General features: G+C 35.0%; 1 protein-coding gene across 50 annotated transcripts in view; it reads right to left on the reverse strand.

Moving 5' to 3' along the window:
• The window catches only part of UCHL5 (ubiquitin C-terminal hydrolase L5), a 53,361-nt gene that overhangs the window by 15,399 nt on the left and 24,110 nt on the right, over positions 1-13,852 (reverse strand). For 28 of the 50 annotated variants that reach the window (XM_045394243.2, XM_074031272.1, XM_045394237.2 and 25 more), the window contains 4 exons: positions 8,238-8,363; positions 8,094-8,155; positions 7,885-8,015; positions 6,768-6,831 (listed from right to left, as the gene is read on the reverse strand). In XM_045394243.2, the coding sequence (XP_045250178.2) occupies positions 6,768-6,831; positions 7,885-8,015; positions 8,094-8,155; positions 8,238-8,363 (383 nt within the window). Of the gene's footprint in view, positions 1-6,553; positions 6,635-6,767; positions 6,832-7,884; positions 8,016-8,093; positions 8,156-8,237; positions 8,364-13,852 lie in introns of all 50 variants that reach the window. The other 22 variants (XM_045394215.2, XM_074031257.1, XM_045394208.2 and 19 more) reach the window with 1 other exon arrangement.

The following is a 13,852-nucleotide window of genomic DNA, read 5'->3' on the forward strand; positions in this document are numbered from 1 at the left end:
CCAAAGTTGAAATGAAGGAAAAAAATGTTAGGGCAGCCAGAGAGAAAGGTTGGGTTACACACAAAGGGAAGCCTATAATACTAACAGCAGATCTCTCGGAAGAAACTCTCCAAGCCAGAAGAGAGTGGGGGCCAATATTCAACATTCTTAAAGAAAAGAATTTTCATTCAGAAATTCATATCCAGCCAAACTAAGTTTCATAAGTGAAGGAGAAATAAAATCCTTTACAGACAAGCAAATGCTTAGAGATTTTGTCACCACCAGGCCTGCCCTACAAGAGATCCTGAAGTAAGTACTAAACATGGAAAGGAAAAACAGGTCCCAGCCATTGCAAAAACATGTCAAAATGTAAAGTCCATCGATGCTAGGAAGAAACTTCATCAACTAGAGAGCAAAATAACCAGCTAATATCATAATGACAGGATCAAGTTCACACATAACAATATTAACCTTAAGTGTAAATGGACTAAATGGTCCAATTAAAAGACACAGACTGGTAAATTGGGAAAAGAGTCAAGACACATCAGTGTGCTGTATTCAGGAGACCCATCTCACATGCAGAGACACACATAGGCTCAAAACAAAGGGATGAAGGAAGATCTACCAAGAAAATGGAAAGCAAAAAAAAGCAGGGGTTGCAATACTAGTCTCTGATAAAACAGACTTTTAAACCATCAAAGATCAAAAGAGACAAAGAAGGCCATGACATAATGGTAAAGGGATCAATTCATCAGGAAGAGTTAATATCCTAAATATATATGCACCCAATACAGGAGCACCCATTTTCATAAAGCAAGTGCTTAGAGACTTACAAAGAGACTTAGACTCCCATACAATAATAATGGGAGACTTTAACACCTCACTGTCAACATTAGACAGATCAACGAGACAGAAAGTTAACAAGGATATCCAAGAATTGAACTCAACTCTGCACCAAGCGTACCTATTAGACATCTACAGAACTCTCCACCCCAAATCAACAGAATATACATTCTTCTCAGTACCACATCACACTTATTCCAAAATTGACCACATAGTTGGAAGTAAAGCACTCCTCAGCAAATGTACAAGAACAGAAATTATAACAAACTGTCTCTCAGACCACAGTGCAATCAAACTAGAACTCAGGACTAAGAAACTCAATCAAAACCGCTCAACTACATGGAAACTGAACAACCTGCTCCTGAATGACTACTGGGTACATAACGAAATGAAGGCAGAAATAAAGATGTTATTTGAAACCAATGAGAACAAAGACACAATATACCAGAATCTCTGGGACACTTTTAAAGCAGTGTGTAGAGGGAAATTTATAGCACTAAATGCCCACAGGAGAAAGCAGGAAAGATCTAAAATTGACACCCTAACATCACAATTAAAAGAACTAGAGAAGCAAGAGCAAACACATTCAAAAGCTAGCAAAAGGCAAGAAGTAACTAAGATCAGAGCAGAACCGAAGGAGATAGAGACACAAAAAACCCTCCAAAAAAATCAATGAATCCAGGAGCTGGTTTTCTGAAAAGAGCAACAAAATTGATAGACCCCTAGCAAGACTAATGAAGAAGAAAAGAGAGAAGAATCAAATAGACACAATAAAAAATGATAAGGGGATATCACCACCAACCCCACAGAAATACAAACTACCATCAGAGAATACTATAAACACCTCTACGCAAATAAACTAGAAAACCTAGAAGAAATGGATAATTTCCGGGACACCTACACTCTCCCAAGACTAAACCAGGAAGAAGTTGAATCCCTGAATAGACCAATAGCAGGCTCTGAAATTGAGGCAATAATCAATAGCCTACCAACCAAAAAAAGTCCAGGACCAGATGGATTCACAGCTGAATTCTACCGAGGTACAAGGAAGAGCTGGTACCATTCCTTCTGAAACTATTCCAATCAATAGAAAAAGAGGGAATCCTCCCTAACTCATTTTATGAGGCCAACATCATCCTGATACCAAAGCCTGGCAGAGACACAATAAAAAAAAAGAATTTTAGACCAATATCCCTGATGAACAGCGACACAAAAATACTCAATAAAATACTGGCAAACCGAATCTAGCAGCACATCAAAAAGCTTATCCACCATGATCCAGTGGGCTTCATCCCTGGGATGCAAGGCTGGTTCAACATACGCAAATCAATAAACGTAATCCAGCACATAAACAGAACCAAAGACAAAAAACCACATGATTATCTCAATAGATGCAGAAAAGGCCTCTGACAAAATTCAACAGCCCTTCATGCTAAAAATTCTCAACAAATTCGGTATTGATGGAACGTATCTCAAAATAATAAGAGCTATTTATGACAAACACACAGCCAATATCATACTGAATGGGCAAAAACTGGACAAATTCCCTTTGAAAACTGGCACAAGACAGGGATGCCCTCTCTCACCACTCTTACTCAATATAGTGTTGGAAGTTCTGGCTAGGGCAACCAGGCAAGAGAAAGAAATAAAGGGTATTCAGTTAGGAAAAGAAGAAGTCAAATTGTCCCTGTTTGCAGATGACATGATTGTATATTTAGCAAACCCCATCGTCTCAGCCCAAAATCTCCTTAAGCTGATAAGCAACTTCAGCAAAGTCTCAGGATACAAAATCAATGTGCAAAAATCACAAGCATTCTTATACACCAGTAACAGACAAACAGAGAGCCAAATCGTGAATGAACTCCCATTCACAATAGCTTCAAAGAGAATAAAATACCTAGGAATCCAACTTACAAGGGATGTAAAGGACCTCTTCAAGGAGAACTACAAACCACTGCTCAGTGAAATCAAAGACGACACAAACAAATGGCAGAACATACCATGCTCATGGATAGAAAGAATCAATATTGTGAAAATGGCCATGCTGCCCAAGGTAATTTATAGATTCAATGCCATCCCCATTAAGCTACCAATGACTTTCTTCACAGAATTGGAAAAAACTGCTTTAAAGTTCATATGGAACCAAAAAAGAGCCCGCATTGCCAAGACAATCCTAAGCCAAAAGAACAAAGCTGGAGGCATCACGCTACCTGACTTCAAACTATACTACAAGGCTATTGTAACCAAAACAGCATGGTAGTGCTACCAAAACAGAGATATAGACGAATGGAACAGAACAGAGCCCTCAGACATAATACCACACATCTACAGCCATCTGATCTTTGACAGACCTGACAAAAACAAGAAATGGGGAAAGGATTCCCCATTTAATAAATGGTGCTGGGAAAACTGGCTAGCCATAAGTAGAAAGCTGAAACTGGATCCTTTTCTTACTCCTTATACGAAAATTAATTCAAGATGGATCAGACACTTAAATGTTAGACCTAAAACCATAAAAACCCTAGAAGAAAACCTAGGTAATACCATTCAGCACATAGGCCTGGACAAGGACTTCATGTCTAAAACACCAAAAGCAATGGCAACAAAAGCCAAAATTGACAAATGGGATCTAATTAAACTAAAGGGCTTCTGCACAGCAAAAGAAACTATTTTCAGAGTGAACAGGCAACCTACAGAATGGGAGAAAATTTTTGCAATCTACTCATCTGACAAAGGGCTAATATCCAGAACCTACAAAGAACTCTAACAAATTTACAAGAAAAAAACAAACAACCCCATCAAAAAGTGGGCAAAGGATATGAACAGACACTTCTCAAAAGACATTCATACAGCCAACAGACACATGAAAAAATGCTCATTATCACTGGCCATCAGAGAAATGCAAATCAAAACCACAATGAGATACCATCTCACACCAGTTAGAATGGGAATCATTAAAATGTCAGGAAACAACAGGTGCTGGAGAGGATATAGAGAAATAGGAACACTTTTACACTGTTGGTGGGACTGTAAACTAGTTCAACCATTGTGGAAAACAGTGTGGCGATTCCTCAAGGATCTAGAACTAGAAATACCATTTGACCCAGCCATCCCATTACTGGGGATATACCCAAAGGATTATAAATCATGCTGCTATAAAGACACATACACACGTATGTTTATTACAGCACTATTCACAATAGCAAAGACGTGGAATCAACCCAAATGTCCATCAGTGACGGACTGGATTAAGAAAATGTGGCACATATACACCATGGAATACTACGCAGCCATAAAAAAGGATGAGCTTGTGTCCTTTGTAGGGACATGGATGCAGCTGGAAACCATGATTCTCAGCAAACTATCGCAAGAACAGAAAACCAAATACCGCATGTTCTCACTCATAGGTGGGAACTGAACAATGAGATTGCTTGGACACAGGAAGGGGAACATCACACACCAGGGCCTATTATGGGGATGGGGTAGGGGGGAGGGATAGCATTAGGAGATATACCTAATGTAAATGACGAATTAATGGGTGCAGCACACCAACATGGCACATGTATACATATCTAACAAACCTGCATGTTGTGCATATGTACCCTAGAACTTAAAGTATGAAAAAAAAACAAAAGATCCAAAGTCTTACTTTTATAGATATAGAGATTATAATAAAATTTATATGGGAAGGCAGAGGAACTATAATAGTTAAAACAATTTTGTAAAGAAGAATACAATGAAAGGCATCCATCTACCTGATTTCAAGACTTACAGTAATCTACACAACGTAGTACTGGCAGAGGAACAGATAAATGGAACAATGGACAGAACACTGAGCCCAGAAATAGACCCACACAAATATGTTCCATTTTTGCAAAGGTGTAGGAGGAATTCAGTGGAGGAAGGATAGCCTTTTCAACCACTGGTGCCTGAGTAATTGAATATGTACAGGCAAAAAGAAAAAAAAAGACCCTTGACCTAAATGTCATACCATATACAAAAATTAACTCAAAATACATCATACACTTACATGTAAAACATTAAACTATAAACTTTTAAGAAAATAACACAGGAAAAAAATATATGGTCTCTACATCGAGACAAAGAATTCTTAGACTTGACAACAAAAACACAATTCATTGTGTGAAATATTGATAAACTGTACTTCATCATGATTAAGACCTTTTGCTCTGTGAAAGACCATTTTGGGAGTACGAGGGGATGGGCTACAGACTGGGAAAGAATATTTGCAGGCAATGTGTTTGATGAAGGATTAGTATCTAAATTACGTAAAGAACTTCAGGCTCAAAAGTCAAAAAAACAATCCAATCAGAAAATGAGCTAAAGGCACAAAAAGATTTTCAACGTCATTAGTCATTGGGGAAATGCAGATTAAAACCACAATGAAGTATCACTATACATCTGTCAGAATGGTTAAAATAAAAATGGTGATAACACCAAATCCTAAAAAGGATGCAGAGGAACTAGACCATTAATATATTGCTGGTAAAATATAAAATGATACAGTCACTCTGGAAAAGAGTTTGGTAGTTCCTTAAAAAAATAAATACCCATTTACCATGCAACCCAGCAATGACACTCATAGGCATTTATCCCAGAGAAATGAAAACCTGTAGTCACAAAAAATCTGCACAAAAACATTTATTGTAGTTTTATTCGCAGTAGCCAAAAAATAGAAAACAATCCAGATGTCCTTCAATGGATGAACAGGCAAAAAAATGGTATATCCATATCACAGAATACCATTTACGAATAAAAAATGAACTACTGATACACTTAATAACTTGGATGAATCTCCAGAGAATTAAACCGAGTGAAAAAGCTAAGGCAAAAAGGTTACATATTGTAAAATTCATATATAGCTTTCTTTAAATCACAAAAATTATAGAATTAGGGATTAAGGAGTGAAGGAAAGGGAAAGGCAGTAGGGGAGACAAGTGTTTGTGCCTAAAAAGAACAACATAAGGGATCTTTGTGGAGAGCAAATTTTCTGTATCTTGACTACATCAATGCCAGTATCTTGGCTGTGATATTATACTGTAGTTTTGCAAGATGTTGCCATTGAAAGATAAAAAATACACATGATGTCTCTGTATTATTTCTTACAACTGAATGTATATAATTATCTGAAATTGAATATATAATTACCCAAAAATAAAGAGCTTAATATTAAAAATAAACCCTCAAAAACAAAACTCTATAAAATAGCTGTACAATTATCCAACAGTACAAAATATCTAGCCGGGCACAGTGGCTCATGCCTGTAATCCCAGCACTTTGGGAGGCCAAGGCTGGCAGATCACTTGAGGTCAGGAGTTTGAGACAAGCCTGGACAACATGGTGAAACCCCATCTCTACTGAAAATACAAAAATTAGCTGGGTGTGGTGGCATGTGCCCATAATCCCAGCTACTCGGGATGCTGAGACACGAGAATCGCTTGAACCCAGGAGGCAGAGGTTGCAGAAAGCCGAGACTGCACCACTGCCCTCCAGCCTGGGCAACCGAGTGAGATACTGTCTCAAAAAATAAAATAAATAAATAAATAATTATTTAACTTAATGGAAATCTGCATGTTTAACTTCTCTAAAGACAAGATGACATACTACTACATGAAATTTAGAGATTTTCTGAAATAGACTTCTTAAACGCATTAACCCAATCAAAAGTAGATGTTTGGCTGGGCACAGTGGCTCACGCCTGTAATCCTACCACTTTGGGAGGTCGAGGCATGCGGATGGCTTGAGCTCAGGAGTCTGAGACCAGCCTGGGCAACATGGTGAAAACCCGTCTCTACAAAAAATTAAAAAAAAAAAAAAAAAAAAGTAGATGTTCAATGCACACTGCTAAAATAACAATAAAATACAAGTTTAAAAAATACTTAAAAAACAGAATATTATGCCAATAAGATTAGCTGAGCATTTACTTTTGTATCCTTTTTTCTATGACAGGCCTTACTGCACTGATCCAATCATCTTGATTGCATGCACCTAGAAAGAAATTTTAAAACAGTTAACACAAATAAAAATAAGAACAATCAACTTTAACATGCAAAAGTTTGGCCCCAAATATTTTTCTACAAATACTTTAACAAATTTAGAGCAGTAAAACTCTTCTTAGTATAATTATGTTGTTTCAATTCCATAAATAAATTTTTATAACAGACATAGAAAAGTAAGCATTTTTAAATATAGAGGCAGCATGTAAATCTGCATTAGATAAACTATTGATTGGTTCCACGCATGTGGAACGGCAAAAAGTACAAACAAAATGAACCCATGTTAATTTTTTTAAAATCTAAAACAGTTTTAAAATCGAACAGTTTTATGAATAGCCTGTAACATTAGATTCAACTAAAACAAGTTGTGTTGGACTTCAAACCTAATATTAAAAAAAGAAAAACAAAATTTAATGAAGTCAAAATAAGGAGTTAAAATTATTTTGTGAACCTATTATTTCAGTAATCTTTCAGAGCCACGGATTGTACCCTCAACCTTGATAAGTGTTTATCATTTTTTGCTCAGCATTAGAGATGGGGTGGGATCAGAACAAATCTATGCTTTGGCACAAAGGATAACACATTCATGCACTATTTAAATAGAGAACTTTTAAGAAAAATATTTTCTTGATTGCAAAACAATAAATTATACACTTCCAAATGAAAATACTTCAATACAGATGACAAGAAATGTTTGCTATCCTTTATGAATGGGTTAAAAATGACAAGAATAACTATTTAAGTTCACTAAGGGTAGTTTTTAAATGCTAAATGGAAAATAAAATATAAATTATGTAACCTATAGGTTAAAAACTAATTTTACTTGGGAAAAACTCAAAGGCCTCAAATGAACTATGGTAGTCAACATGTCCTTCCTGTATATTAATACAACATACTGAAGAGCTTAAGGCCTTCATTATTTTATGTTGCCTCATAGTCACTTTTACCTTGAAAATTTAAGCAGCACTGTGACTAAAATGAGGGTGAATACCCAACAGATTTTCCTCTGTCAAAAGTGAAACATCAGGAACAGGAACTGCATTACCTAAATCAATCGGTCCTTCTCTTAATCCATCTAATTCATACAGTCTTCCATTAACAGGAACATAACTGACAAAATGAAAAGCATCTTCTTCTTTTGCTGATGTCTTCGTATCAAATTCAAACATTTGCTGTCTATAGTAGATAAAAAAATAGTGAGACTCAAAGAAGCAAAGAAAGAAACAGTATTTATTTAACATAAAGTCTCTTTACCTGGCGAAACTGTTGTGTACTTGTCGAATCACATCTGAATTGCTCAGTGCCAAGCCTTTCATCTAAAATAATTTTTTAAAGTAGCCTATTAATACACAAACTTTCACAAATATGACATTTTAGGAATAAGAAGGTTGTACTCACAGCTGCATCAAAACTTTGTGAAAATTCTTTAAACTCTGATAATGTCTCGCCTAAATGGACATCCTGGTGGGTACAGTTCAGTAACACACTCACTATGGCTTGAGTAGCACAAGCATTATTAATTACCTAGAAAATATAAAAGTGAAGATATCAATGTGTTTAAAAAAAATAAAAAATGGTTTTTAACCGGTGACAATGATCCCAAAACATGAACAGTTTTCAAATTATATTTTATAAAGTCTCAGCATAAACAGAATAAATATGTTTAATGTCTATCTTAATCTATTTTCAGAAATTTGCTGCAATTCTGGAGTTGAAGATTCTAGGAAACCAAATGAACTCAATGAACTCATTACCAAAAACCAATCCCGTTAGGGTAACAAAACCAATCATCCTGATCGAAAACATAGCTGATTAAGCCAACAGAGCTTGTCCTCCTCTCCTATTCATTTCCTCCTAGACTCATTTCTACCTATTCAAATTCAATTCGTATTTTACTACTGAGCATAAGCTTCAAGTCACCTATGTGATTTTAGAGAAATTCCGAAACAACTCACATTAGTTTCTACCCTCATTTGAATTCCCAAACAGGGTATATAATGTCCACATATTTTTTTCACTCAATCATGTACAGTCTTTACATTGCTATCATCTAGCTGTTAATTGTTCATTTAACAAATTATCTGGACCTTACATTCTAGCCAAAGGAAAAAACATTTAGATAGCATTTACTATGTGCCAGTTACTTTTCTAGGCACTTCACATGTATTATTTCTTTTAATCCTCTCAACGACTTATGAAGAAGGAGTAATATTATCATCTTCATTTTAAATTTGTAGAAGCTGAGGCACAGAAGTTAAGTGCCCAGGGGCACACAGCCAATCTGGTTCTAGAATTTGTGTACGTAGCCATCATGCTACGCTGCCTCTGCACATACATGTGGTCTCTCCAACAAGATTATAAACCACTTTATGAACAGCAGTTTCTTCCACACTGCCTAAGCACCTACAGTACTGATCATGAAGCTGGAAAGACCCTCAGATGATCAGTGTGAACACCAGCAAGGTTAATCATAGAGCTGAATAATTTTTTAAATTACAGCTTAGTCCTACTACAGTATTATGCTACTATATTGTAATTAGTCTTTCCAATAATGCTAATTAGCTTATGATTTTACATTTTAGTAAATTATCTATTTTTATCCTGCCTGATTTCAGAAGAAAAAAATTCAGTTATTTTCCTTCTTTAATTCTTATAGTTCTCTATTTCTCATGTTGGTAGAGGTTTTTAAGGTCTTATGACTATCTACCAGTTCCTGAACTGCTGACTGAAGTATATTTGAGAAATTCCTTGATAAGACTGCACTCTCCATTACAGAACAGTCTCGTACTCCTACTTCTCAATAACTATAATAACATCACCATGCTTCTATAATTCTTCTCTTTAAGTATTTTGTATTCAAAACTGTCTTAAAATTGATAAATTAGGAAAAAGTAGTAATAGATCCAGAATCCAATTAACATTGCTGCTGACTTAAACGAGTAAATATTTTGACCTGAATCACAGTTTTTTAGTAAATTTGGATGAAAACTTTAATGATGAAAGAGGACTTCATAAATGTGGTTAACTAAAACACTGTAACACTTAGTACTCCCTTATCTTAGGTCAAAATTATCTAAGATGAAATTATCTGAGGATAGCAGAGTGGGAGGAGTAAAGTTAGAAGTTACAATTTATACTTATTAACACATTCTTTCAAAATCAAGACACCTTAAAGATATATAATATATGCCCAATGCTAAACTAGGCAGTGAGGCTACAGCAAAAAAATATTATCAAACATTTCTATAATCTAAGGACTTCGAATCTGTAATCCATTATTTTAGGATTTTAAGAAGTAGAAAAAATTCTTGTGGTTACTAGGTTTTTTGATGTCAATAATAATTTACACTGTCCATGATATATTAAAGCTCATTTTGTATGTGTGTGTGAGAAGAAAAGTTACAATGTACAAGGGTATGAGAATATTGTCTTCAAGTTTTAAAATGAGTTTAGTGCCATCAAGTGGTTATGCTATACATAGTACAAAATTAATAAAAAACAGAAAAAAAAATTTTAAAGTGCATAGCCATTCATTCATTCGTTCAAATAATACTTACTGAGCAACTACTATGTGCCGGACATTGTAATAAATGCTGAATAGTGAATAAGAAAGATGTGGTCCTTGTCCTCATAAATCTCACATAAAAATAATCTTATATATAGTCAAATAAAGTTCTATTTGAAAGAACTTTAACTCATGTCACAAAAAATCTATTGCAGTATGAACTATTTAGGTAGTTCTCAACTTTAAAAATCTTTAGCTTATCCTAAGTGTCCTACTTTAACTCTCGCTTTTAAGATATTTTAAAATAAAGCAGTAGAGTTCAATAGAAATGAGGCTAGAGCACAGGGTCTCAAGGAGGACTGACCCAGAACCTTAAGAGTTTGGTTTGCATTCCTTTGCCAGGATATATAGTCTTTAGTTAATCAGGACACTTCTACTCCCTATTTCTTACACACAATCCAATTCAAACATTCATGATGACAACCTGATACTGAAGGCATTTGATTTTGTAATCCCCAGACTAGAGAATAATTTCTTTTCAAAGCTTATACAAAAGAAGAGTAGATGTCTGGAGGGATAATACAAAAATAGCTTAAAGTACTGCCTATATAGATTATAGTCAATCAAAAAACAAGCAAGGAGAAAGGATTCCCTATTTAATAAATTATGTTGGGAAAGCTGGCTAGCCATATGCAGAAAACTGAAACTGGACCCCTTCCTTACACCATATACAAAAATTAACTCAAGACGGATTAAAATTTTAAGAGCAAGACCTAAAACCATAAAAACCCTAGAAGAAAACCTAGGCAATACCATTCAGGACATAGGCATGGGCAGACTTCATGACTAAAACACCAAAAGGAATTGCAGCAAAAAACAAATTTGACAAATGGGGATCCAACTAAACTGAAGAGCTTCTGCATAGCAAAAGAAACTATCATTGGAGTGAACGGGCAACCTACAGAATGGAAGAAAATTTTTGCAATCTATCCATCTGAAAAAGGGCTAATATCCAGAATATACAAGGAACTTAAACAAATGTAGAAGAAAAAAACAACCCCATCAGAAAGTGGACGAAGTATATGAACAGACACTTTTCAAAAGAAGACATTTATTTGGCCAACAAACATATGAAAGAAAGCTCATCATCACTGGTCATTAGAGACATGCAAATCAAAACCACAATGAGATACCATCTCACGCCAGTTAGAATGGTGATCATTTAAAAAGTCAGGAAACAACAGACACTGCAGAGGATGTGGAGAAATAGGAAAGCTTTTACATTGTTGGTGGGAGTGTAAATTACTTCAACCATTGTGGAAGACAGTGTGGCAATTCCTCAAGGATCTGGAACTAGAAATACCATTTGACTCACCAATCCCATTACTGGGTATATACCCAAAGCATTACAAATCATTACTATAAAGACACATGCACACATATGTTTACTGCAGCACTATTCACAATAGCAAAGACTTGGAACCAACCCAAATGTCCATCAATGTTAGACCACTTAAATACCATGGACTACTATGCAGCCATAAAAAAGGATGAGTTCATGTCCTTTGTGGGGACCTGGAGGAAGCTGGAAACCATCATTCTCAGTAAACTAACACAGGAATTCTCACTAAACTAACACAGGAATAGAAAACCAAACACTGCATGTTCTCACTCGTAAGTGGGAGTTGAACACTGAGAACCACTGAGTGCGAACCACTCAGTAAGAACATTGAGGAATAGAAAACCAAACACCGCATGTTCTCACTCGTAAGTGGGAGTTGAACAATGAGAACATATGGGCACAGGGAGGCGGGTGGGGGGCTAGGGGAGGGATAGCATTAGGAGAAATACCTAATGAAGATGATGGGTTGATGAGTGCAGTAAACCACCATGGCACATGTATACCTGTGTAACAAACCTGCACATTCTGCACATGTATCCCAGAACTTAAAGTATACAAAATATATATATTAAGTTAAACACAGAAAAATTATTGTCAATCTTCATTGAGTCATAGCTACTGCAATATAAATTCATAAGTTTTTAATTTTTTTAATAGTCAAGGAAAAAGTTTGAGATTGTAACAGTAGCTTTCCCACAAGAAAGTGATACTGAAAAAAAATATAAATGTTTTGCTCATGAAGACTCTATAAAGAAAGATACACAGAAAAAAGGGATGAACACCAGAAAAATAAAATAGTAAAGGAAAAAATCATTTTATACTGGAGTATCAGAGAACGTTTTTTTACAAATGTGAAATTTTAATAGGGGTTTGAAAGCTTGGTAGGAGCCAGAGAATAGAGAAGTAAATTCATTTTAAAAAGTGAGAACAGTTTGAACAAAAGAACAAATTAAGATGTTTGATGTGCTTGTTCAAGAGACAATGAGCACATTGGTCATTTGTACTAGTGTGGTTATAGTCACAGTGGGGGTTATTCTTTACCTTGTTAAGTCACTGGCCTTGAGGAATTAGGAGTTTACCCAAAGAGTAAGACATTTTGAATACAGAAATAAAATAATCAAAACAGTGGTTCAGAAAGATTCAGTTTAAGTCAATTTACAGGAAGGACTGAAGGTGGCAAAAAGGAGAAACAAGATTAGCCAGGTTCCTACCCTAATAAAAGTATGAAATAATAAAGAGTGGTAGGCTAATATAATACATAAAACCACTATCACACAAACATGCAAGTGAGAAATCTAGGAATCAGAAATATAACTGAAAATAAAATAAGATTAAAAACAAAAGACTATTAATAACCACCATATGAAATGATTTTGAAAATTTAAGCTGAAATGAAGAAATCTCTTTAAAAAATACATCTTACCAGAACAAACTCAAGAAGAAATAAAGAACCACAGTAGTCCCTTACCTATTGAACTGAAGCAGTATTTTAAAACATTCTCACAAAGAAAATACCAGGCCTACATGGATATACAGGTCAATTCTACAAAAATTTTGAAGAAATATATCACCTTAATTTTATACGAATTCTTCAAGACAATAAAAATAAGAGAAAATTCCAACTCATTTCATGAAGCCAGGATAACCTTAATACTAAAACGACTCAAAGCCATTACTCAAGAGGAAAAATTAAGATACATTTCATTCAAAAATTTAAATGCAAAAACTAAACAGAATACTACTACATTTAACCCAACAGTACATAAAAAGAGAATACACCCTGACCAAGTGGGCTTATCCCAGGTTTGGAAGAATAATTTAATATTAGAAAAATCCAAACATAATTAAATGCATTAACCTATAACAGGAAGAAAATACAGAAGATCATCTCAATAGAGGCAGAAAAAGGAATTGAAAAAATTTAATATACTTTCATAATAAACACGCTAATTAATAACAGAACATTAAAAATAAAAAAGCTGGAGTAAACATCATCCTAAATGGAGAAATGGTAAAAGGCATTCCCTTTTAAGTTGCAAATGGTTTAGCCAGGAACTAAGACAAGAAAAATAAATTAGAGTCAAAAGGATTATAAAGGAGGAAATA

Source organism: Macaca fascicularis, chromosome 1 (genome assembly GCF_037993035.2).
Source record: "Macaca fascicularis isolate 582-1 chromosome 1, T2T-MFA8v1.1".
In the NCBI taxonomy this organism is placed as follows: domain Eukaryota; kingdom Metazoa; phylum Chordata; class Mammalia; order Primates; family Cercopithecidae; genus Macaca; species Macaca fascicularis.